The sequence below is a fragment of the Lepisma saccharinum genome, chromosome 18 (genome assembly GCF_977018435.1).
Source record: "Lepisma saccharinum chromosome 18, izLepSacc3.1, whole genome shotgun sequence".
Classification (NCBI taxonomy): Eukaryota; Metazoa; Arthropoda; class Insecta; order Zygentoma; family Lepismatidae; genus Lepisma; species Lepisma saccharinum.
The window spans coordinates 10,576,874-10,603,491 of NC_139246.1; the positions used below are offsets into that span (position 1 = coordinate 10,576,874).

Sequence of the window (26,618 nt, forward strand, 5' to 3'; positions counted from 1 at the left end):
CATTTATTTATACACCATAATTTGACAAACTGTAAATTGATCGTTAATGTCAGTTTTATTTCTTTTAGTACTATTTCTTTAAAAAGTCTGTGGCAAAAGTATATAGTATCTAATCAACACATCAATCAATTTTCCAGAACGAAATTAGGTGTATTTACGCTGTATATGTTAATATCAAATTAACATGCCACATTTGTGACGTGCTGTGGTTCTGGTTCTGGTAACACTGATGCCGGACGCTCGACCGATACCGGTGTGGAACAGTTTGTTGTGCGAGTGTTAGTTTTTATAACATTTAGTTAGCGTTATTTGAATTAGTTCTGTAAGCAAAGCACCTAGTTTTGAATTATGGTAGGAACAAGAGTGTACATTGGAGGGCTTCCTTATGGAGTAAGAGAGAAGGACTTGGAACGATTTTTTAAAGGCTACGGCCGGATTCGTGATATTCTGATAAAGAATGGATATGGCTTTGTAGAATTTGATGATTATCGTGATGCAGATGATGCAGTTTATGAACTGAATGGAAAGGAATTACTTGGAGAAAGAGTATCTGTGGAGAAAGCACGAGGAACGCCTCGTGGAAGTGATCTTTGGAGAGGAGGGGGTGGTGGAGGTGGAGGTCGCAGTAGCCGCAGTTTTGGACAACCCCCACGTAGACGCAGTCGAGCTGTAGATAAATATGGTCCTCCAACGAGAACCGAATATCGCTTGATTGTGGAAAATCTGTCAAGTAGAGTCAGTTGGCAAGATTTGAAAGATTACATGCGACAAGCTGGTGAAGTAACTTATGCAGATGCACATAAGCAGCGCAGAAATGAAGGAGTCGTTGAATTTGCCACATCTACTGATATGAGAAATGCATTAGAGAAGCTTGACGATACTGATCTTAATGGGAGAAGAATCCGCTTGGTAGAAGATACTAGGCGCCGTAGGAGATCTCGTTCATCAAGTTCCAGATCACATTCAAGATCACGCTCTCGCCGCAGAACAAGAACACGTTCCAGGTCCAGATCAAGATCACGTAGTAGAAGGAGCAGCCGAAGCAGAACTCGTAGTAGATCGAAGAGTAGAAGCAAATCTAGGGAAAGATCTAAATCCCCTACTCACAGCCATTCAAGATCTAAATCTCGATCAAAATCCAAGTCTCCTGATCGTTCAAAATCAAGATCTCGCTCAAGATCGAGATCTCAACCAAAGTCAAAATCTAAATCAAGGTCAGCCTCTGAACCTAGACATGAATCCATGGATCATTCACGCTCACGCTCCCGAACCCCCAGCAAAGGTGGGAGCAGATCACGAAGTCCTTCAAAATCCCCTGAAAAGAATGAAGAGGAGGAGAGGAATGACTAAGAAATTTCAATTTTGCTTACTTTTACAGATATGCTTTATATAATCTTATCTATCTGAATTGTTCTTACCTTATGTAACCCCATTTTTTCCTTTCTTGAAAATCCTCAACTAATGTGCAGACAAGGCTGGTTGTTGGGTCCATTACCTGGATGTGGAATACCTTGTGTGGGATCCACGTACATGAAGTTGTACCTACCTTGAAGATAATTCTTCAGTGTAGTTATTTTGGTTGTAAGTTCATTGCTAAAAACCTTTGACTCAAAATTATGTATTGTTGTTAGACTTATTGTTTAAGCTATTTTCCAGTTAGTTTTGCCTTTCCCCCTACATATATTTGAATTCATTATTTCAGTTCTTTAAGAACTTTGAAACAGACTTGTACTACAAAATATGCAAAAGTGAATAGTGTTTAAACTATAATGGCTGGTGAAGAAGATGTTGTAGAAGATTTTTATGGTGTTTATCTCCTATATTGCACAAACCCTAAATATAAAGGGCGAACTTACATTGGTTTCACTGTGGATCCAAACAGAAGGATAAAACAGCACAACAAGGGTGTTAAATCAGGAGGGGCATGGAAGACTAGCAATAGAGGACCATGGTAAGTTGAATAATTAGTATTTGTTTCAAGAAAATTATCTTTTTCATTATTACAGAAGTGCCATATCCATGCTTGTTCTCAGTATGATGAAATAATACTTTGGTACTACTTTACTATAGGGGTGACACCTATAAATAATTTATTTCACACTTTTTTTACATTGTTAACGTACTATTTTGGAATGCGGAACATTTGTTTAGGTGAAATAATGAATTTCTAACGAAAATAATGTATATTTCTTACATTTACGAGTACTTACTGTTATTCGTTATTTCGATTCTGTAAAACACATTATGGCGATAGCGTACTGGTTCATCGCACGTTGTAAGAGTGTTTTGTCGATTTATGCAGTGTTCCAACCTAGTTCACCGGAAAATACCTACTTTCGTACCCGGATTTGAAATTATGCTAATACCTCGCAAACCATGTTAGACCCACAAACCATTGACGTTAGCCCCAAAAACCATTCACGTTATACCCACAAACCATTTTCCGTAAGGTTAGGTTAGGCAAGCATAGTTAAAAAAAATAAAAAAATACTAGACACGTCATGTTATAGTGAAAACACTGCGAGTTTGAAACACTGACTACGGGGTTTACATCATCTAACACACGGAACATTGTGCTCTCGTGCAGAAAGCAAATGGCGGCAACAGACACAGCATGTCGGACAGAGATTTTCGCATAAAACAACATGCATTCGCATTAAAATGGATCAAAACTACATTAACGAACTTCCACAATGCTACAGAAAATGATTTCCGTAAGTACTTTCTCCTGTAAAAAGCAAGATATCTGTCACCCCTATAGTAAAGTGTTACCAATACTTTTTTGTGGTCCAACTTTGGTTTGCTGTATGATATTTGTAAGGTTTATAGGAGAATATGTTTGAATTTTGAAATGTGTGTGAATTAATATTTGAACTTTTTAGAACCTGTATATATACATTGTTTTTAAGTGACTGGAAGCAGTATTTGTGCATAAATTTCATTCTCAAGCAGATTGCGGAAGTTGCCATTCTCATAAATTTTGGCTGCTGAGTTGTGCTTTCAGTTTAAAAATGTTATATCCATGTAAATAATAGAACAAGGTACTGAGATACAAATTCAAACTCAACCTGGAACCTACTTGCATAATTCATTAGTTCAGATTAAAAAATAGTTCATGCATGTAATGCACAAAAAGGTACTTAAATCATAGGGCATTGAAATGGATCTTACCTAACCTAATCACATACACATTTTTGGGTAACACTTTACTATACCGGAGACGGATTTCTTCAAATTTACAGGATAAAGTAAAAAAAAAGGTAAAGGTAAAGTGCTCCCCTGTGCTTAGCACCATGCCATGAAGGCGTATAAGGGGTGTGGGGGTAACGCCCCACACTTTCTTGATCCGGTCGTGAGTGGGGCGATGTGATCAGCATCACACCCCTGACCGCCTTTACCCCCCAGGGTTTCCCCCAGGTACCCATGTTATTCGACGCTGGGTTGTCGCCGGGGCCGCTTCCATCGTTAGAAAAGTTCCCGGATTTGAACCGGCCGGGGATCGAACCCGGGACCTTTAGCATGGTAGTCAGACGCGTTACCGACTGAGCCACCGCGGCCAACCAACAGGAGAAAGTACTTACGCAAATCATTTTCTGTAGTGTTGTTGATGTTCGGGAATGTAGTTTTGATCCATTTTAATGCGAATGCATGTGGTTTTCTACGAAAATCTATTTCCGATGCACTATTGCTGCTGCCGCCATGATGTCCGTATATGCTAAATTGAACAAAAGGAGTGCTAATGGATCCTAACCTAACATGCCTAACCTAACCTAGTAGGCATACCTCGTCCCCGTGATGGTTCGTGGGGCTATCGTGAATTTTTGGGCAAACGTCAATGGTTTTTGGGACTACCCGTGGATGGTTTGTGGGAAATAAGGAACAACAGTAAGTACTCGTTAATGTAAGAAATAGACATTATTTTCATTATAAGTTCATTATTTCACCTAAAGAAATGTTCCGCAATGCCGAAGAGTACGTTAGCAATGTGAAAAAATTGCGAAATAAATAATTGATAGGTGTCTCCGGTATAGTAAAGTAGTACTCATTTTTGTAGTTGAATAATATTTCACAGTCAAATGAACAGGATATGTATAGAATAATAATTTGAATTTCGTGTAACATTAACGAAGATGGCAACACTGGTCCATTAACAAGCAACAAACTGCTGCTCCATGTAAAACACACATAAAAAAAGGTAAAGTGCTCCCCTGTGCTTAGCACTACGCCATGAAGGCGTATAGGGGGTGTGGGGGTAACGCCCCACACTTTCTTGATCCGGTCGTGAGTGGGGATGATGTGATCAGCATCATGCCCCTGACTGCCTTTACCCCCCAGGTACCCATGTCATTCGACGCTGGGTGGGCACCAGAGCCGCTTCCAACGTTAGAAAAGTTCCCGGATTTGAACCATGGTAGTCAGACGCGTTACCGACTGAGCCACATATATGAGACAGAAAATCATTCGTCAAGTGTGCAAACACGTTCAGAAGATATGTATACATTGCATGCACTCGAAACGTTGGAAGCTAACGCAGATTTAACATGGCTGGTGACCCGAGAACACCTGTTTGAATCATGTCACCAGAAAAGTTACAATTCCAAATATATATTAATATTTTGAGTTCGCTTATGGCAATTTTCATGATCTTTTTTAAAAATAATAAGTACAGTATGTTCGTGTTTTTTCTGTACCACATCTTTCATTAAATCAGAATAATAAACATAAAAAAAGAAATAACCCTTCGCATAACAGCCCATGAGGGCCAGTCACTACCTACCGACTGCTGGCCTCACTCCCACCTCTCAACCAGTTGATGAACCCCCAGTCATGGTTGTAGGCAGGGCTCGAAAAATCCCGGTCGCCTTGGGGACTAAAAATTTCAGCCTGGCGACTGTGATCTTTTGCTGTAATATGTATGAAATTTTGATGATTGTAAGTTCAAATTGCAGTAGAGCGTAAGTTAGCAAATGATTTTTTCTTTTCTTTTATCAAGGTTGTGAACATTCCATAGAGTCGGTAACAATTCCTTACCCTTTGTCCCCCAACAACCCCATTTCCTGCTTTCTCAAATAATTTAGCGATGTTTTGAATACCGTGATGCTCAGCATCTTATACAGTGTGTTTCAAAAGTCGCACAACCCAAATTTTGGAAATGTTAATCATGAAAACCATAAGAAATACTTACACCGGGTTTTCTGCATTATAAAGCCTCATCCATTGAGATATTTATCAATGCTTAAAATTCAGTTCACTCCGTACAAAAAAATTATATAAATTAGTAACTGGCGGAATGCAGCATTCAATTTTTTTTCCAGAAATGAACTTCTGAGTAAGAAAAATGCGTAAGAAATGATTGACTGATGCTATGTCAGTCTGTCATTTGTGACCAATATTGGTCATGTGCAACATTTGATGAATTTTTGAGTGGCAATTTTATGGGTTGAGTTAAAAGTGCCATTTTTGGGACATATCTCCATATATGGCAACACTAGCAGGTCGAAATATTTCCAACAGTCACTTGCAACATGTGTGTAAGTATTGGCTATACATTTACGTGAAAAATCGTAAATCAAGATTTTGTTCCGAAATAGGAGTCTTGAGAGAATCCTAGTCTGCCCCTGGTTACATTGAATTCTCTTCGCTCACTTTCACCGCTACTGTGCCTGTTTTTTAAAATTGATTCAGCATGTTGTATTAATTGGAGCAGTGCGTGTGCATTGCTGAAGAGTATTTTACTACTCATTCTTAAACTCACGTGCAAGAGGTTTTCCAATAAAAATGTCCTGCTTCTGCTGTACCTCACAAAGCAACTGTTTTACAACCAGTCAAACACCAACAAATTATCCCTACAGGATTAGTTTAGTGCAGAAAACTCGGGGTAAATACAAGGCGTATTCGGAAAGTAAGTACCGAAAGGGTGTAAAAAATAAAGTAAAATAGTTTCGTACCTTTTTTTATTTGCATTGCATTTTACAGACCTTAAACTACTTTTCTACGTAGTTTCCACCATTGTTCAAACATTTGTCGTAGTATAACACTAGTTTTTGTATCCCATCATCATCGAATGTTCTAAACTGTGAAGAAAGCCATCCATGCACTGCTGCTTCAACGTCGTCTTCCTCATCGAAACGCTGACCAGCAAGAAACTTCTTCAGATGAAGAAAGAGATGGTAGTCACTTGGTGCCAAGTCAGGGCTGTTGGCGGATGAACAAATTGTTCCCAGCCGAATGACGTGATGAAATTTTGAGTTTGTTGGGCCGTATGCGGACGAGCCTTGTCATGAAGCAACACAATGCCTTCGCTAAGCATTCCGCGTCTTTTGTTTTGAATTGCACGATGCAGCCGGATTAATGTGTCACAGCAGGCATCTTTGTTGGTGGTCTGTCCTCTAGGAAAGAATTCAACCATTCTTGCATTGAGAAAACATCACGGACCGGACATCACAGTCGGCGGGCCGATTGATTTTCTTGAACATTTCAAACCTTCAGAAAACTACGAAGAAAAAGCATGACCTGCTCCCACGCGTGCCTGTGGCTAACTGACGGATGAAGGACGTCAGCGACAACTCACACGGTCACGACTGCATCGCTACAGCGGCAATATTTGCAAACGGTACTTACTTTACGATCTTACGATTTTCATGATATACATTTTCAAAGTTTGGATTGCACGACTTTTGAAACATACTGTAGTATGTACGATTGCTAGTAGGTGGTTTCCTGGTGCCTGATGAAAATTTTTCGAGCACTGGTTGTAGGTTTTCTATGACTGGGTTACGCTACTCGTTCATATCTCCCCAGTTTCCTCACGATGGTGGGTGGCCTCCGGTCCCATACACAGGCTGAGATGTGAGGAGAGAAAAGTTTACGTTTCCCCGGGAGACTCAAAACTACACACCCTGTATCCAGAGCCCAGCGACTTAAACTGTATGTCTGTGGTTATAACGATATGATGTGATTTTAGTTTATTATTCTTAGCTTGGCTTCCTATTACAGTTTGAAGAAGAGAAACTAAAATAGTATTGTTATAATTTTAATGTATGAAAGATAACAATAACAGGTTATCTTTTCTTATTTTTAATTACAGTAGAAAACTAAGAAACAATTTCACTAAAAAAATAAAAGTTTTCCCTGATACGCTAGCGGTTTTTGATTAACATGAGAAAACTCAATACAAAAACTTAACACTAGTACTTTGAATTTTCTTGGCGAAAGGAAAACCAGGAAAAATCTAAAGTTTCTTTTGTTTATAAAAATATTAAACAGATTAACATGTAGGCCTACTTACGGACACCTCGCCGGCTTTTAGATCGGTTTAGCACTATACTCTCCAAACTTCACAGGGGATTTTCTATCAGAACTAGACTTGTGGGGTTTAACACACGAGAACTCTCGACACTACTTATCACTTGTCCACAAATCCTCGTTGTTCACTGAATGTTCCGTCTTCTTTTCCTGGGGGTTCCTCGAAGTTGAAGTTCCCTCTTTGCAACCTCGGCTTCACGATCAGACCTGGTGTGCTTCGTTGCGACTGACTGTTTCTTCCCCCGTGGTTACAATTAAGAATGTTGATCTAGGATCTCACTGGCTGAGCCATTTTCCAAAGTTGTTACAATGACGAGTCAGGAAACACAAGTCCTGTTCACACTGTCAGTCTTTGCCAACTCACTTCGGCTGATCACTCGCGAACTTGCCGTTTTATCGTCAGAAACTTAACGATCAAAAGTCCTCGAAGGTCTGCTAAAACTAAACAGACCAAACACACTAGTGCGACCGCCTTCCAGTCAAAATCCCCGCTCGAATAATGCACGATTGCCTATTCCCCTTTGTCTTTGGGACAGTCTAAGGGGTGTTGATTCCTTTTACTTCTTTATGTAAACAATCGGTTACATGGTGCAGGATGAATAATAAACATACCATTATAAAAAAATTTCACTGTTGCTTGACAAATTTTAAAATCTGTGGCAGCATGGTAAAGTGGGCCATATAATGTGTTGCACAGATTTTTATGCTGTTACCTGTTGACGCCTCCCCGAAGGCACAGTGGTAGTGTTGTCACCTTGTATTCAAGGGGTCCCAGGTTCGATACCCGGGGGAGGCTCATAGTGGTTCGGATCCCACTTTAAACTGTAGGTCCAGTCCCAATTATCCTTACTGTGCATAAAGTGGACTTAAAACACCAACTCAATCAGTCGATCAATGTTACCAGTTGAGCCTTCTTTAGAAATGCCACTCTAGTGCCTTGTATTGAATAAATTAAATGTTTTATTTCAAAATGTGTACCTTTATCTTAGTTGCATTCATGGCTTTCTTAAAACATATTTTTTTAAAAAAAATTAAAGCCTGGCTCCCGAGTAAAAGCTGGCACCTGAATTACTTTTAGTTTTTTCTATCCCTGGTGTATAATATTGTCTGAGTCAGCAAAACATAATTTATTCTGTACTTTCTACATATGATGAGTAATTTTAATTTTATTGTAATCCCAAAATCATTTATGAATGACTGTTACGGAATTGCTTTTCTTTTTGTTAGGGAAATGGTGCTAATTGTACATGGATTCCCAAATGATATCTCAGCTTTAAGGGTGAGTTTTTTTGCATTAATTAAAAAAAAAAACCTTCTAGGATTATTATCTTTACAGAAATTATAATTTATGACTGTGAAATGTTTCCCATGTGTGTACATGTGAATTTATTACCTTTGATGATTAGATGTAGTACAAGTAACAAATTATGTAAATGAAAGTAAGTTAAATAATGATTACAGATCCAAAATATAGTTGAATGTGATACTAAGTTGTAAGAATCTGGTGCAGTAATTACATTTTGAAAAAAGTTGAAAGTTATTATTTAATATATATTAAATCCAAATTATGATCTTTATATGTATTGATTGATTTGCTTTATTTTACTTCGCTTTTTGTGCCACTTTTGGATAATTTGCAAAGATGTGATAAGTGATGATATGATGAAATTGATGAATGGACACACAAACATCCATGCCCAGGCCAGGATTCGAACCCGGGACCCCTGGCATTGTAGAGCGATGTGCTAACCACTCCACCACAGGGGCCGGCTCTTTGCATGTATTACTGAAGGACATAATTCCAATAATTAATCATCTTTGGCCATGTAAAAATTTATTGGTTGTGGCTAGAGTCCATTTGTTCTTAGGTGTCGTAATGCCCAAAGATGATGAAAGTTGGTGTAGCTTAACGCTCAGTCGGATCTTTGGCCAACTACAGCAAAGCTGTTTTTGAAATTTCGTTTTCTTTCAAAAAACCCTCTATGATATTCCAAAATATGAAAAATTAAATCTGCTTACAATACCTTCTAGAGCAGGGGTGGCCAACGCATCTACTAGTCGACCGGCAAGCTGCGAGAGGTAGCCCACGGTGCTCTGTCATATTATACGGATTTTATTATGCATAGTTACAAAACATTTTATTGCTTACCTGTATGTATACTCAGCGTTCTCTACAATGAATGTGATAAAATCAAAGGAGAGGAATCGATTAACTGATGATCACTTGATTTCCTGCTTGAGAGTAGCAGTAACGTCATATAACTTGCAACATGATTAACTCATTGGCAGAATGGAGTGTCACCTGTCTGGAAACAAGTGAATTGACTGCTGAAAAGTACAAAATAGTTGTGTAATTTTTGTTACTGATGCCCAGCAACGAAATGAAATACTTGTGTTAAAATGAGTGTTTATGAAATAATAAAATTGTAGTAATTATGTTTATGTAAAAAAAAAATACCTTCTCATTAAAAGGATGAAAAGTTGCTAATGAACTGGGGAGATACGGCCTAAAACGGGTGCCAGGCCCACAGTACTGAAGCCAAAACTTGTTTAATACATAAAATAAAATAATCAATGTCAATTTTATGGTATTGGCCCATTGCTTCCTTTTTTAGGCTCTCGTTGTTAGGTCTAATAAGATAAGTAGACCACCACTGATTCTTGAAATGTAAATTAGCCCTCAAACCAAAAGAGGTTGGCCACCGCTGTTCTAGAGCGTTTGTGTGAATCTTTGTGTGGTTTTCTTCCTGTGTTGCCTACATATGTTTGCAATAGTTGAATAGGCTTATGTAGCACAAAACTTGTCTATCTTAGACAACAGTGAAAGCAAACCTCATGTAGATTCACTTAAATGCTCCAGAAAAAATTCTAAGCGCATGTAATTTTTCATATTTTGGAATATAATGTTTTTAAAAATAAGAGGAAATTTCGAAAACTCCTTCTCTGGCTTCAGCCAAAGGTCCTGCCAAACCTAAATAAAAACTATTTTGATTTACTCTATTTAAGTTAGTAAGCAATTCATTATATACTAAGGATACATTTCGTATGCTTGTAGTATCATTAGGAGCGAAGGTATAAGTGAAGCCATTCAAGTGAACATCCATTCTGATACATATTTATTCCCAATATGAAAATGAGCTTACCTCATGTCTCATAATCCTTCCATGCACTGCCCTGTTTTACATAGCTTCAATACAATTATGATGCACTTGTCATTTTAGTGGGGGTGTGTGTGTATTAATTTGATTTAGTATAATATCCCAGAATGTTTGCATAGTATAAATAAAACATGGGTCAATTCATCTCAAGTGCTGCAGTTGTGTGATTTCTATGCATTTATACAGTTCAAACCTGACAATATTTTTATTTTTACATTCATGGTATAGAAATGACAAACATCTTTGCAACAGGCTGTGATGATTTTCACTTCTACAGGCATTTAAACAGTCATCAGTATAATGTCTCCTGTGTTTTCAGTGTGTAAAATTGGGATATATTTCCAAGAACGCACAAACATATACAGGGTGTCTCAAAACTAATAGTGCAAACTCACACAGGTGAAAGTACAGGTTAATAGAAGCAAAGAAAGTCTCAGTAAACATGAGTCTGCAAATGAGCTGTTTTCGAGATAATTGTGAATGTGTGATTACAAACTGCCACTGACTTCCCTGTTTGTAAACGTCGTCCTAGTTGGTAAAATGCTAATAATTTGTGTGAATGTGTGGTTACAAGCTGTCATTGATTGCATTTTGTAAACACAGTGTGTTTTACTCCTTGTGCGGTCCGAGGTTTGCTCTTTGTTTACAAAACAGAACATTTCTGAGAGGTGACATTGTAATCAAACAGGATGGATACAATCAGTACGGAGAATTGTACATGCTTGTGACAAATTCCGAAATGAACCGGGGGTGTTCGTAAGCATTTTACCAAGTAGGACGACGTTTACAAACAATGAAGTCAGTGGCGGCTTGTAATCACACATTCACGATTATCTCGAAAATGGCTCCTTTGCAGACCAGTGTTTACTAAGACTTTTTGCTTCTATTATCATGTACTTTCACCTGTGTCAGTTTGCACTATTACTTTGGAGACACCCAGTATATATTTGACAAATCTGACAGGAAACATCAAAGTTCTTATAGGCCCTATGCCATTCGATTCAGTTTTCAGAAACATACATTTAATATGAATATATCTTCAACTCCGTTTTCAGAATAAAAGAAATTACACGTGAAAGAAACGTCTAGTTAAAGCCACATGTGCAAGGCAACAATTATTTTTATGCTTCTCCTTGTGTACTTATTCACCGAAATTGTGAAGACTGAAAGATAATAACTGGCACAAGGAAAATAATAATAAATATATCATAAGCATCCTACCATTCAAGGTAGTTGATTATGATATTCTACTGGTGCAATATGTAAGTAAAAATGTTCCATGAAGATACTGAATCGCTCATTCACCTTCATAATGAATATGTGGAAACAGGTAACTACAATAACAGGGTGGCAACTCACCGGGAATTCCTTGAATTCCAGGAATTATGCGTGAATTATTAGCTCCGGGAATTATACATGAATCTTCTCTGTAGACGTGAAAAATTGCAACTTTTATTAATCCAAATGAATTCATACATTTACAAATGCCCCGAGGCAAGTTTTTCACAGTTTATCGTGTATTTTTATCGAGAAAGGAAAAGAAAAAAAAATGTGTGGAAAATAAAATAGAATTCTCAAAACCTGTGTACTTTGCTAGTGTCCCTTGCAGAACAATCTGCAATGCAGTTTATTGCAAGATAAGATATCATGAAGTTCATTACGTAAATTTGAGTTTGAAATTCTTGTACAATTAGCATTTGTAATTTGTGTTTGTATTTCAAGCCTCAGTTTGCGAAATGGCAAATGTAAACTGCTTAAATTGAATATTTTAAATAGTATATATACCGTTTAATTGAATTGAATAAGAAATTCTGGATTCATTGGAATCAGACAGGCCCTTTATGTCATTAATATACTCACGTCTGTGGGTGGTGAGAAGCGGTAATATGCAAGGTTGAAATAGAAAAAGCATGTGTTTGAACCCTTTAATGTATGGAAACCTTGCCTTGGAGACTGGGAATTATACTTGAATTTTATCATGCTCCTAGAGTGGCCACCTTGAATAAGATTTGACCTCTACCGATCAGATCTGTAAAATTATCAGTAGAGTATGTTTTATTGATACACTGATACACTTAATGCTGATATAGTATGAAAAATGTGTCACAATTCTAATATAAATAAAACTTTGTCATTTTTTAATTTTGTATATGACTAGAAATTATAAGGTTGCCGCGGTGGCTCAATCGGTAACGCGTCTGACTACCATGCTAAAGGTCCCGGGTTCGATCCCTGGCCGGTTCAAATCCAGGAACTTTTCTAACGATGGAAGAGGCCCCGGCGCCCACCCAGCGTCGAATAACATGGGTACCTGGGGAAACCTGGGGGGTAAAGGCGGTCAGGGGCGTGGTGACCCCCACTCACGACCGGATCAAGAAAGTGTGGGGCGTTACCCCCACACCCCCTATATGCCTTCATGGCATGGTGCTACGCACAGGGGAGCACTTTACCTTTGTACTAGAAATTATAATACATCTGTTTTAAAACTGTGAAGCAATCTTTAGGGCATCTTGACATGAATTGACTCACTTTTGTTTGATAAGTTTTTCTTATGTGTAAGTATTGCTTGCATTGTAGACTTTTTCTTATAGTTTCAACTGTTACAAGCATTTAAACAAGTGTTTTTAATAACAAATATGTGCCTGGTGGAGGAAGCATGTGTTCTGAAATGTTACATTAAAAAACATTTTTAAGTGCTTGTAACAGCCATAAAGTAGAGGAAGAATTGATGAAAGTTGCCAGTCTTTTTTTTTCCCCTTTCTCTTTGTTTAAATATTAACTTTAGGGTTCATGGCATGAAAATTTCTTTGGAAAACTAAATATTTATCATAGAAATTTTATTGATTAAATCAAAGTATAATATTTGCTCTGTTGTTGGTTTCTCATTGATAAAACAACATAGATTTTTAAAATACATTCAGGTTGTGCTTTGATGTCTGGTGGAAAATGCTGTTGCATTGAGGCCTAAGATGTACCTCTTGTTAGATGACTGGTAGAGCGTACACTGGCAGTCCTCTTGAAGCACTAACTAAAGTGTAGAAGCCGATGCGGATGGCCATGTGGTATCTTGCATGTGTTCAGCGAGAGTGACAAGGCCGTCACTATTTTTTGCCTGTTGATTGAAAAAAAACTTGATATGATAAGTAGATTATCAGTAAAGTATATTGTGTTCCACATGTTTGGCAATCACTGAAGATCACAAAAGCACAGTCCTCAGCATACAGTTAACTTGTAGTTTTAGTTAGGTGTTCTTATTAAAGATGTTTCATGGGATGTTCAAAAATTATCATTACTACTCGGACTTTCCATAAAGTGTAAATGAATTAACAGAGTTCCAGTTTTACTTGTATGCAAAAGAAGGGTGCACTAGGGCACTGAGCACTGCGTATGTGAGGTTCTTGATGACACCTTCCCTGATAGATTGGTTGGACGAGATGATCTAATTCCGTGGCCTCCATGTTCACCAGACCTAAGGTCTGTGAAAGCACCTGCGTTGGAGAGGTCCTTTTATAACACCCATTTTTCTGAGTCGCTGGGGTAGTATACCTGACATCTTTGTGGAAGCAAGCATAGATAAATTCATATGTAAACAGTGTCGAAAAGATGGAAAGTTTGTTTTCGGGGGCAAATAATTTCGTGTCACCCTTCTGTTACATTGAATATCTGTTCATATTCTATTCAGTAGCACTGAATATGCCTAATCATGCCTAGAGCATGAGCAGAACCTGTAATAGAAAAAAATAAAGTGATTTTACATAAATGTACATAATTTCACATTTTTCTAATTGAAGTTGTAAATATGACATAGAAATTAGTGCAGTTCCAGCAAAGTTTGTAATTAAAAATTAGGCAAGTTTCATTGTAAGAAAGAGTAATTAAGTAAACACCACATGAAGCACAGAAATTGGATCATTACATCCAACCAATCTATCAGGGAGGGGTTCAACATACACAAAGTACATATAAATCTCTGTGTTTAGTATTACAGTCTCCTATTTCTAGGCACTCCCATGTAAACACAGATACTACAAAAGGCAAGTGCTTTCACGGTTATTTCACAGAAAGGCAGAACGGCATATAATGGAAGGACCTTTTCAGGCATTAAGTCCACATATCCACGAATCTCGATCAGATTTTTTCTATGGGACCATGTTAACCTTTAACTATTATTGTGTTTTTTTGGTTACACATCTACTATGGTGGGGTCAAAACTGACCCCAATTTTTTAAAACTTAACTGAGGATGGGCACTGTATTTTTTGAAGGTTGTAATTGACTGACCATTCTTTGTACATTTAAAAAGGCAAAAAAATCAAGTAAATTATGCACAAAAAAGGCCTATTTTTGAAACAGTAGAAAGTTACACATTTTTCCAAACGAAATTCAAACTCTTCCTAACATAGTGAATACCTAATATGACTATGAAATTACACTCAAGTATTGTTGTAATAGTACTAAACTTAGAATACAAGAATAGTAATAAGATGAATGTCTCATAGGAAAGAAAATGATGCATGTTTTCAATATAAAGTAAAAAATATATATCCCTGGTAAAATATACCATTACACAATAATTTCACCCTCACTCACAACATGAAAAGAGCAACTTTTTAATCCCCAAGACATTCCTCAGATATGAAGAGAGCATAAGAATGTGCCATACACACACACACACACACACACACCATATTAAGGGGGACAGTTTTCGCCACTGCATATTTGTCACACGCACATGGAGACCTCAATTTCTGAGTCTATATCATAGACACTATGTTCACTTTTGTTGTTACTTTCCTCCATGTTCACATTTGCAAATGTTACTCCTTCACATTTACTGTCACCCTCACCACTGTCTGACTGTTGTAAAAATGTCAAAATATATCTGTCAGTTAAATGCCTGGACATATGTATTTTTACAGAAAGCAACACATTGATCACAAATTAAAAAGGCAACGCAACTACTATTGTGGGGTCTAGTATGACCCCTGATTGTTATTGCACCGCAGCAGTTGGCACTACCTGCATGAGTTGTCTACACTTTGCAAGTACACGGCCTGCATTGAGAATATTAGATGGCACATTATGAACAGAAACACAACCTAGCAGCAAACAAAGAAAATACTTCTATTAGTTGAGGGTTGAGGATTCTATGTGCTACTCAAGGTTAGGAATTTGGAACTTCCATCACAGCAATTCGTGGGGAGAAAATCAAATGCAGTCTCAACGTGCAATGACAGATGATGCTCATGTGGCCTCGACTACCATCACAACAAACTGTGTACCTTACTGTTCATAAAAGAAGAAAAATTAAAGATATATATTATCTTAATTTGTTTCTGTTTTGTTGCAGGTAAATTTTGCTTATAATTTTGGGACACCCTGTAATATTGGCATTTCCACGTAGGTGTTCCTGTTCTTCTATTATTAATTGACTGTTTGCCTATACACATGTATAATGTGCTTAATGCATAGAATTATTTTCCATTCCACCTACATCTGCATATATGGTTCACTACAAGTGGACTTTTCATTCCATTTATACACTAATTTTCCATGGTTAGTGCATGTCAAGAAATATATATTCCTATATACCTGCAAAGGTGTATTATGAAGTAGTAAATGTTAGAATTTATATTTCTATAATAAAGCAGATAGGTACTATTTGTGTACATAATCACTTAACAAAAATTGAATATTTTCTTTTTCCATAAAACTGAATAGGCTTTTACAAGTTGCTGTGTGCTGATTGCTGTGCTTTTAATTCTTGATAAGAATAAGTAATTGAAATATTTAGTTTGTGTGTGCTTGAATATGAACAACTTAGCAATATGTATTGTACTAATCATGAGCATAGCTTTTAAAAGTGATCAAATTATAATTTTCTAGGGTAATTTTTGTGAAAGTTTAAATAATATCCAACCATATGCATAATCATAAGTAAATTAATCATGCAACAAAATACATTGAAGTATCCATTACAGTACATCATGTGCATGCAGTGATGAATTTAGGGTAGTAAGTTTTCTCATTATGGTTATGTTGGGGTTCTCAAGACCCTAAACATGATCATGCAGATGCAGCCCTGATTATAAAGCCTAAGGGGCCTGGGTAAGACATGGATATGTCATTGTATTTATCCCATAATCTATTGCTCGTGTGCAAAATCACATTTTTATTTTCCGAATTAGTGTAGTTTGAATGCAGGTCTATCATTGCATACAGTTTTTGAAAAGCTGAAACCTCTTGAAGATGTATGTGATACATGTGTAATGTGATTATTTCCTCAATGGTCAAGCATGTTGACCAGTCGACTCACAATGTTGCCACTGAAAGTTTTGAATTCACTTTCCAGCCTTGGTATGAGTATTGCATTGTTAGTGTTTTCATAAATTTCATTTGATCACTGTGGTGTAGGGGATAACCTCAGAAGGCAGAAGTCTCTTTCACAGACTACGTCCTGGTAAACTGCATTTGGGCAGGCCAATGAGGCTCTTGACGTTTTGACCCACGGAGACTACAACCCTTCTGTTGGATGTCCTTTGTCTTATCCTTATATGTGCTGAGTGCGTCTTTACAGCCTTTAGCATGTCGATGTTTAGTTATGGTAAGGTGCTTGGACCCATATAATGGGATTGGTGCAAATGACCTAAGTGTTGATGCACCCACAATTTTCATTTCAATGAATCGGGGGGGGGGGGTGTAAGGGGTAACCTTCCACATACAGAGCATTCCCTGACATTCGCTACAAGACTCGGCGGCAAGCGGCCCGGCATCAGTGCTTGTCTTTCTCGGTGAACAGGTCCGCAACAGTTGGTAGAGTCGGCTATTAAAATTTCAGTTTTCGTATTGTGTACTAACCTTAACTACAGAAGGTGTTGAAAATGATGTCCCTCTGCTGCAACACATTCCTGGCATCTCCGAAGGAGATTGGCATTTACACGTGCAAGTTCGTCTACTGTAATTATCCCGATTTCTCGTACAATACTCTTTTAACTCACGGATGGTGTGCGGATTGTCTTTGTATATTTTATTTTTTAGATTTCCCCATTTTTCTTTCCACTTTTATTCAGAACTGACCCTGTTACTCTAAACTTTTTTTACGAGGTTTAATATAGTGGTCCCATGTGGAATGGGAACACTAGGAAATTTCGTTGCAAAACGTCGTCACACTTCTCCACAATTCCTCTTTCTGAAGTAACACTCAACAAGATAAATCCTTTGTTGTAATGTAAACTTTCGTGGTGCCATATTAAGCCACAATCTTCAACACACAGACACGACACAACACAACTTCCAAGGGAGAATTATACTGGCGTCAGTCTGCAACGTCAATAGAAAGGGAAAGAGAGCAAAGGCAGGGAAAGCGAAAAAAACAAAAACAAAAAAAAAACAACTGTAGCGTGCGACTGACGTGGACCCGTTCACCGGGAGAGAAATGTGCTGATGCCGGCCCGCTTGCTGCCGAGTCTCGTAGCGAATGTCAGGGAATGCTCTGTAGTACACTCAATTGTCAACCTCACTTCCACATAGTACACCCTGGACTGCATTTTGCAGACTAACGAGGCTCTGGCATCTGGCCAAGGCCAGTATAATTCTGTGTTGTCCTGTCTTTTGTCCTTACTCGTGCTGGGTGCCCATTTACTGCTTCAGCTTGTAACCGAAGTCAGAATAATTTAATTACACTACATGTTATCTTATTTTAGTTATGGCAAGGGGCTGGACCCTGTATAACGTGACTGGTGCAAAATAGCCTCCGTGCTGATGCACCCAAAATTTTGATTTCATATCCAATGAATTCATCCTATCATTGCAATTTGCCAATGCTAATAGAAAAGTGACATATAATGAGTGAAATGCAAATTAATCTTTCAAGCAATTTCAGAGTGCTACTATCTTTGTCATAATTGGAATCAGCATTGACAAGAGTTAGTACTGATTGAGTACCCTCTCTCCCTGCCCCCCCCCCCCTGAAAGTAAATTACATATAAAACTTTCCAGTGGATTAAAAATAAACTTTGTGGGTTGCCAAGTGGCTTTTCAATAAATGATGTCTGCTCAACATATTGAATACTCATGCCTCTGTTTTCTGACTTTCATGGCCATAATCTGCGACTATTGCTTTCAAGTAACTCCCCAATTACCCTCATGATGCTGGGTCAACATTGAAATTTGGGAAATCCCATGGGAATTAACCTGGGACCGCTTACACCAAAGGTGAGAGTACTACAGATCCACCAGTGCACTTGAAACCCTGACATGGAAGCAGTGTAGCTAGTCCAATCTATGGTGAGACTGTCGTTCACATATTTTCCAAGGTTTCAGAAATCTTGGTGCTAGCATAACCATAAAATTATTATTAAGCAGTGTATCCATCTCTTCCACTAACACAAATTTTGTTATGTTAAGATCACAGGCGAAGGGACTGTATATGTTACACCATCATTAAAGTAGTGTATTTTTATTTTGTTGCGCAATGTGTGTTAATATCTTATTCACACTTCATTTTAATTTAATTTTACAAATAGTTTATTATGTTTGTATAATTTGTGTAAAGAAAGGGAAGCATATAATTAATCGATATTATATTTTCTTTTTCATCAGTTTGAATGGGCATGGCAGCACCCTGAACGTTCACGGCGACTTCGTCATATACCAAGAAAAAAACCACGCGAGAATAAATTCCAGTTTTGTGTTCGAATACTTGTTGAAATGTTAAGTGTTGGGCCATGGAATAGATTACCTCTCACCATTCGCTGGTTGTCTCAGAATTATGCTCAAGAATTTCCTGTAAGTAAAATTTTTCATAATTTTATTATTGATATAAACTCTAGCAATAATTTATGTATGCTTTGACACATTTTATATATACACACAGTTTTTCGTTGACAATGTTTCAACCATTTAACAGCCACTTCGGTGGCCAAGTGCACGTTCAGTGGTCAATTTACATTCCGACAACGCATGGGTTGAACTCGTGATACGTTTTTGACAGCATGTTATATGTGGTTTGGATCAGCTAATACTTGTCCACAGTTTGGGGATTCAATGAAGTTCATATATCTTGCTGATTACACACAACCAATTTCCATTAATTTAGTTCAAAACTATGTGGTCTGTGTTCTTTGAGGTTTATTGATGGCTTAATTAAAGTGACAAAAGCCTGAACACATACCCGTATTATTCATTCAACCATTAGCCCTTAACCTTTAGCCACCCGAGCCTCTTTCACATGTAACCCCCTTGCCGCCTGAGCCGATTTTCAGCAAAATGCAGTGTTTTATAAAAATGACTGTAGATCGGACGCCAATTGCCGTAGACAGACAAATGGTATATCGTTTTACTTGGAATGAACCATAGATTCGGACTATATAAAATTTATGCACATTTGGTGTATATATGGAGGGAGGGGCGAGGAAACTGAAAATTCCAAAATTTTTGAAGAAACAAATGGGGTTTTTGCCCCCCTCCCTCAAAAAAAAAGTACAAGGCATTGTAACAATACACATGGAAATAACCGCTGGAGTGTTAGGATCAAGAAAATAGTTGCACTATTATCATCATATGATCAATAGAACAAGAAAACATATTTTGCCAACGCAGCTGTGCACCAAATTTCAATGCCACATTTTGACCTGGCGGTGAAAATTTGAACCTTTTTTTTTTTACATCAGCTTTTGCTTCCCCATGGTCTCCATAGCATCTATACCAAGTTTCAGCGCAATCTGTTGCTTTAAATGGTCTCTGATTAGAGTAACTTTAATTGTGACCACTCAGTAGGACACAAGACCACTTTTCGAGCGTATGTATTTTTTATTATTTTTTTAACCATAATTTTTTGGTAATTTTTAAAATTAAAGGTCTCCTGCTGGGCCCCTAATTGTCGTAGCCTCCCTCCCTAAAATAAGTTCTTGTAGTCGAGCCTTTCTGAATTTCAGTGGTGGTAACAAAACCTCTGGCCCTGATATCATGTTTTCACATGATAGGTCTGGACCAAGCTTCCTATCTGTGCAGTACTTTGTAAACATTTCAGTTCCTCCCTGTCAACATATTACTGACTAAGAATCCTTGGAAAGTTCTATCACGGAAAATAGCTACCACTGATGGAATAATCTTCCCTCTGTGTGGTCGACATTGAGCTCAGACCTGTAGATCAAAACTGGAACCGAAGCATTTTATTTAAAGGGCGCTGCTACCCAGCTCTGATTTCGTGAGTGAATGTTAATGGGTGAACTTGTCTGCTTGTTTGTTTTAAAGTGTGGTGTCTTGCTCTGTAAAGCTTTTTCTGCCAGATGCATTGTTGTTAACGCTGTTGCTGTTGTTTGGGAATCAAGGTGACTGACACCCAGCTCTGCCAATGATGCCGTACCCCTAGGAAACATTGCTTTAGTTTACTGACTCACACAGAGATGATTTTCTCTCCACATAAACTATTACAAACTGCTACAAAACACATTTACAAACTTGCAGTAAACAAGAACGTTGCAAACACTTTCCTTTCAATTTTCATTATTATTACATGCTAAAATTAAACACATCAGCAAGAAAGAGTGCTTGATGAGAAATACCCCATTCATATATTACATTTTACATAACGTTTGCATAATTTTTGTATTTTCATAGTGCATTTGTCAATAATCCTAAAAATAGATACATATTGTTTGTCATTCCAGTATGACATACCTTCATATGTATATAAGTGAACAGAAAGACAGAATTGAAAGTCATCTGTAGTTTTCGAGAAATGACATGTTAATTGCTGTCGTGCAGTGAGAAACGAAAAAGGTTAAATATGAAATTATATTGGCATCAGTATTGGCTTGAACCTAGAAAAAGTCCTCGTGTGAGTACCAGAGGAATGTAAATCCACAATTTTTCAAATTTACAAGAGAGAGGAAATAACGTATTCTTAGGAAGATGTCTGACACTTGAAAAGGGTCAGTATATTGGAGATATGTGACTACCTTACCCCTAAGGATTGGAAGTGGAGATATGTCGATCTGGCTTCAAAGAGACCTCTTCAGATAAGTTTATTTAATCAAAACTGAAAACTTGCATTTTTTGGAGTTACGTTCCTGTGGACCTGTGGTTTTCAAACAATGAAATATGCTTTCAGAATGTAATATTAATTTGTTGTAGCAGGAAGAATTACAAATTTCAGACAGTTTTGATGTTTGTTCACCTGTCATATGTAATCACGGGCGTAACACACAGATAGGTAAGCCTAAGGGGCCAGAAAAAAGTAAAAATTATTATCGCATTATTAAAAATATTTACACAAAAATTCAAGATAATTTGCTTGCAAGTTTTTACCCATTTAATCTTTTCTTAAATGAAACACACTTTGTCTTGTCTTGTCTTCTTTCTCTTGACCTACTCCCGATTTTAATGTTAAGCACATCCAACGGCCACAAAGCAAGTGTGAGGCATTTAAATGCTTGTGGTTGTTTTCAAGTCAAAGAGCTTGGATAATATTAGCAGTTCTTTCTTCCTTCAGTTCGTACAGCTTCAAATTTCAGCTCCCGGAAAGACAGAGAAATACTTTTTTTTAGGGTGAGTTAAATTATTAAATATAATTTTCGTCAGTAATTTACTATTATTATTATTATTTAAATATGATAATTTCATGACGTATCCCTGAAGATTTTGTGTCGATTCACATTGAGATTTTATATTTAAAGAACGGATGGGGGCCTCGCATTCTAATCTTGCCCAGGTCCTTGCGGTATGTTGCTACGCCACTGGCTACTGGTGTTAAAACCATATTGGGGAAGGCATATCTTTCCAACACCGTACACTGGTGAATTTTGGGAAGCATGGAAAGTATTCCAATTTTTGTGTTCTGTTTATCAAGAATATACATAAGCAGACAGTAGATTTGTGAATTTCATCTATAAATTTCTGTTCTTTCAGCCGAGCCGACTACCTCCTGTACATATGCCTGTTGCCTATGGCCCTGTGAAGAGCAAGAAAGTTAAAAAATCTCATCCTGATGCAGAAACAATTATTGAAGCTGAAGTGAAATGCATGTTGTGCAAGTGCTCAGTGAACAAAGACGATAAGCTTTCCTGTTTGGATCCAAAGTGTTCATTAGTTAGCCATGTAATATGTTTCGCAAAGTACTTCCTGAAAGATAGCAATAACATGATTCCAGTTGACGGCTTCTGTCCTCAATGTGGCAGTCATGTTCTGTGGGGGGACCTCATTAGAAAAAAGAAGGGCTGCTATCAAAATCTGGTACCTGCAGATGACGACGATTTAAGTGATAATGATTGGACACCGGAATGTTTAAAAGTCGTAGACGAGGATCTCGGTACTTAATTTAATGTGTTGGTTTTACAAATACAGTTGAATATGTGCAAATCTTAGTTTGAGGAAGAAAATGATACTTAATGTAGATGCTAACATCTTTGCAAGAATATATAGTTCTTTTTTTTTTTTGGCCAAAAAAAAACAAAGGTGCGGTCAGTGGAGAAGAAAACACTGATTCAATTGTCTGTCCAGTTTTTATAAACATTGATCGATATTGTTCTTAATAAGGCAGCTGGATAAAATGGTTTTGTTGAGTTCATTGAATGTTATGAGAAGGCTAACAAAAAGTGAATAATTTTATTTGTAACTCTGCAATTTTTTTTAGCAAAGAGCTTAATGAAAATGGTATGTATTTTGTGAACTGAGCACATTTTGAGGTTAGTATTAATTACTGTAATAAAATTGTAATGTTAGAGTAATGGAATCTGAGTTAGTACTTGGTTGTGAGAAATTAATCACATAAGAATTGATCGGTGTTAACAAGACATGTCAATGGTTAATTGTGTTGGTGATACTTGCCACAGACAATCTTCATTTTCCTTTTCTTGTCGTGAATATGCTGATAAAACACTTTGCTTTCTAATTAATCATCATTACGTAACAAATGCTCTCGCAATGTATAAGGAATAAAAATAAAGTTAAGATAGTTAATTGGTTTGAATTTGGTGACAGATAATTTTTGTTTCTTTTTCAGTAAAAAACATAACCATAAGTTCTGAGTTTCTTAATAATTATCGAAGAAATAGTGAAAAGAGTGTAACCTTTTTTCATGTGTTTCATGCAGGAAATGTGAGCATTAACCGGTATTGCAAATTTAAGCAATGGCAATTTTATTTTAATGAAATTAAGGTGTTGGTGTTTTGTAACCATAATTAAACAGCACTATAGTTATAATTATAAAAATCAAGTATGATTTATACTTTTTGTTAATGAATACATAACTGTATGGTTTGAAATGAGCCATTTTTTCCCCTAAGGCTTTCTTAAACAAAAGCTTCTTTTGTTGTACTGCTTAAATTTCAGTGCATTTAATGTCAAAATGGCCAAATTGTGTATTGGATATATTTTTTGTAGATGTCCCGAGGCAGGAAATTGAGTGAGGAATATGTTAGGTACAGTCACAGACACTTCTGGGTTGTAACAATCACATTAACTTTCAATTTGATCATTACAACCCAGAAGTGTCCATGTCTTTACATGGCAGAAACAAGTCTTGAAAGAAAACTACCATTGCTGAAACAGAGTGCACCATAAACTCAATTATGAGACATGTAGCGAGATAAATTTCCCACCTTATTTTCTTTATTTGGTGTGCTACAGATATTTCTAGTCTATAAGAAGTAACAGAATATTTGGTAACATTTCCATCTAGTCAAAATGGATTTCTTCATTTTTTACAGAAGAAACTACTTTGCAAATCACTTTCTGTAGCATTGTTGAAGTTCCCGAATGTATTTTCTGTCATCGTTTCATCTTTTTTTAGTGATAATTCATGTTTATATATATAAAAATATCACAATTGCCTTTGCTTCTATGTACCTCTACGAGAATCGGATGTTCCATGTGTTTGATGACGTAACCCCCTGTCACTGTTTCCAACCATCCCGTGTTTTTTCAAGATGATGATGTGACCCCAAATTTTAGCTATGCTTGCCTAACCTAACCTTACCGTGAATGGATCGTGGGGCTACCCGTGCATGGTTCTACGACCCCAAATTTTAATTATGCTTGCCTAACCTAACCGTACCTTACCATGAATGGTTCGTGGGGGTATCCATCAATGGTTATATGACTCCAAATTTTAGCTATTAGCATAATTTCAAACCTGAGAAAAAAATAGAAAATTAATAACACGGAAGTAGGTATTTTTTTGGTTTAGAAGGTTGGAAACACTGCATACCCATTCCAAATTTGCAAACACAAGCACGACGCGCAATGATCCAGAATGCTCTTGCCATATTGTGTCACACAAGCGAAAAAGGAACAACAATAATTACTCGTAATATGAAAAATTGAAATTATTTTCGTGAGAAATTCATAATTACACCTTATACAATGTTCCGCAATGCAGAATAAGTAAGTAGCAATGTTAAAAAGGACGAAATAAATTAGTTAAAGGTGTTTTGACTAGATGAAAGTAGTAATGAATATTTTGCAAAAGCATTCATTTTACACCTGTTTGAAGTTGTACACCATGTTAAATGATTAACTCGCACACTACCCAAAATTCTCGTAATCTCCAGCCATAAAGTCTTCTCGTACACCTGCAATAATCCTACTACATAATGCTGTTTGAAACCATATTATTATAAAATTTATTGCCGTCTTTTGTTCCCCAGAATGTCCACTTTTCTGTTTGTACACAATTTTACTCTAAATGAACTTTGAAGCGAGCAGATGGACTGACACAGTTTTTTCTAAAGCATAATTACTGTCTATTATCAGTATAACTAATATGATTCTGTTACACTAACATTACATAAATATATTTACATATGTTGTATTAACAACATACTGTTAATTAATATGTTTAAGTTGCTTATTGTTTAGTTAGCTTTTAGTTGTAATGATTGAATAACATGTTATGCAAGAGCTGATAAAGGTTAGAAATGAATATAGATCAGCAAAGTTATTAATAAAAATGTAGTTTGATGTATTTACAAGAAATAACTTGATTATAATAAGATTTCTTGACATATTGTTATGTTCTGCATGTAATATATATTGCATGAGGCATGCAGCTATATTTCTTAATGTCATAAAAGTTTACGTAACAAAATTGCATAATAAAAGCTCTATAAATTCAAACTGGTATGTATTATCATGGATAATGTTTTGTTTACATGGTTGAAATTGTTATTATATGTCTGCTCGTGGATTTTTCATTTGTTTTGTGTGTATGAAATTACTTTGAGATGCTGAATCGCTCCTTCCCTTTCTTGCAATTGATCCTGGGTTTAATCACTTGTAAAAATAAATAAAAAACCTGTGAAGCAACTGCTCTTGAGGCCCAGGGCATATCTACCGACTGCTGCCTCCTCACTTGCACATGTCTCAACAGAAATTGGCAATCATTCAACCAGTTACGGAGTGACATGTAGGTTTCCATTAGGGATGGCCACATCTGGATTTTTTTTAAAATCCAGAATCCGAATAATAAAACCGAAAAATCCAGATTTAAGAAAATCTGGATTTCAAGTTAAGTCTCCTGAATGAATCTGTTTGCAGGCAAGTCCATTTCCATACTGGAGAAAGAGTAATAGTTACAGTAGGTAAATGAAAAGCAATGAGATTCAGTGTTGTGATAACAGCGTTGTTGAATCTACAGCTGTTCTTTGTTTTGGCCAAACATGTCCACGTTGTTCGGTGATGATGATCGATTCCTTATCAGCGATAGCTGTTGCACAAAAGCAGATTTGTCATTGATCAACAATTTCGTGCTCAATGCACATGCACCTTCTGACGCCAAAACAATATCACTTGCACCTACTTCTTGCCCCAGATCTCAAACAATGGAATTGTATGCAACACAAAGTGTCATATTTCCTTCTGCTTTCGAGCTAACTTTTCCTGCTCTCATATTTCGCACTTACAAACATTGAGATTACATGTGATTGTTGCAGAACTGAATCAATATTTTGTTATGTTATACCAATTATTGTTGGCCAAAAAAGAAAACACACAGGAATACTGATCAACTCATTGAATAAGGGAAATCCACTGTATTGCTAAGCACAGCCAGCATCCATATAATTTCATTAATAAAATATTAAAACAGGAAATTAGGGTGGAACAGTTTTACAAAGCTCCACTCTGAGAAATGCCATAAAATAGGTTAAAGTGTAAA

General features: G+C 36.9%; 1 protein-coding gene and 1 pseudogene across 1 annotated transcript; both read left to right on the forward strand.

The window, feature by feature from the left end:
• The first annotated feature begins 228 nt into the window (after positions 1–228).
• Positions 229–25,622, forward strand: slx1 (structure-specific endonuclease subunit SLX1). Its single transcript, XM_083140119.1, has 5 exons — positions 229–278; positions 1,703–1,951; positions 8,533–8,584; positions 19,064–19,249; positions 22,373–25,622. Exons 2-5 carry the CDS (start codon positions 1,770–1,772, stop codon positions 22,778–22,780), a joined length of 828 nt encoding a protein of 275 aa, XP_082996245.1. The 5' UTR covers positions 229–278; positions 1,703–1,769; the 3' UTR covers positions 22,781–25,622.
• LOC146002381 (serine-arginine protein 55 pseudogene) lies at positions 234–1,759 on the forward strand (annotated as a pseudogene).
• Positions 25,623–26,618: the final 996 nt, after the last annotated feature.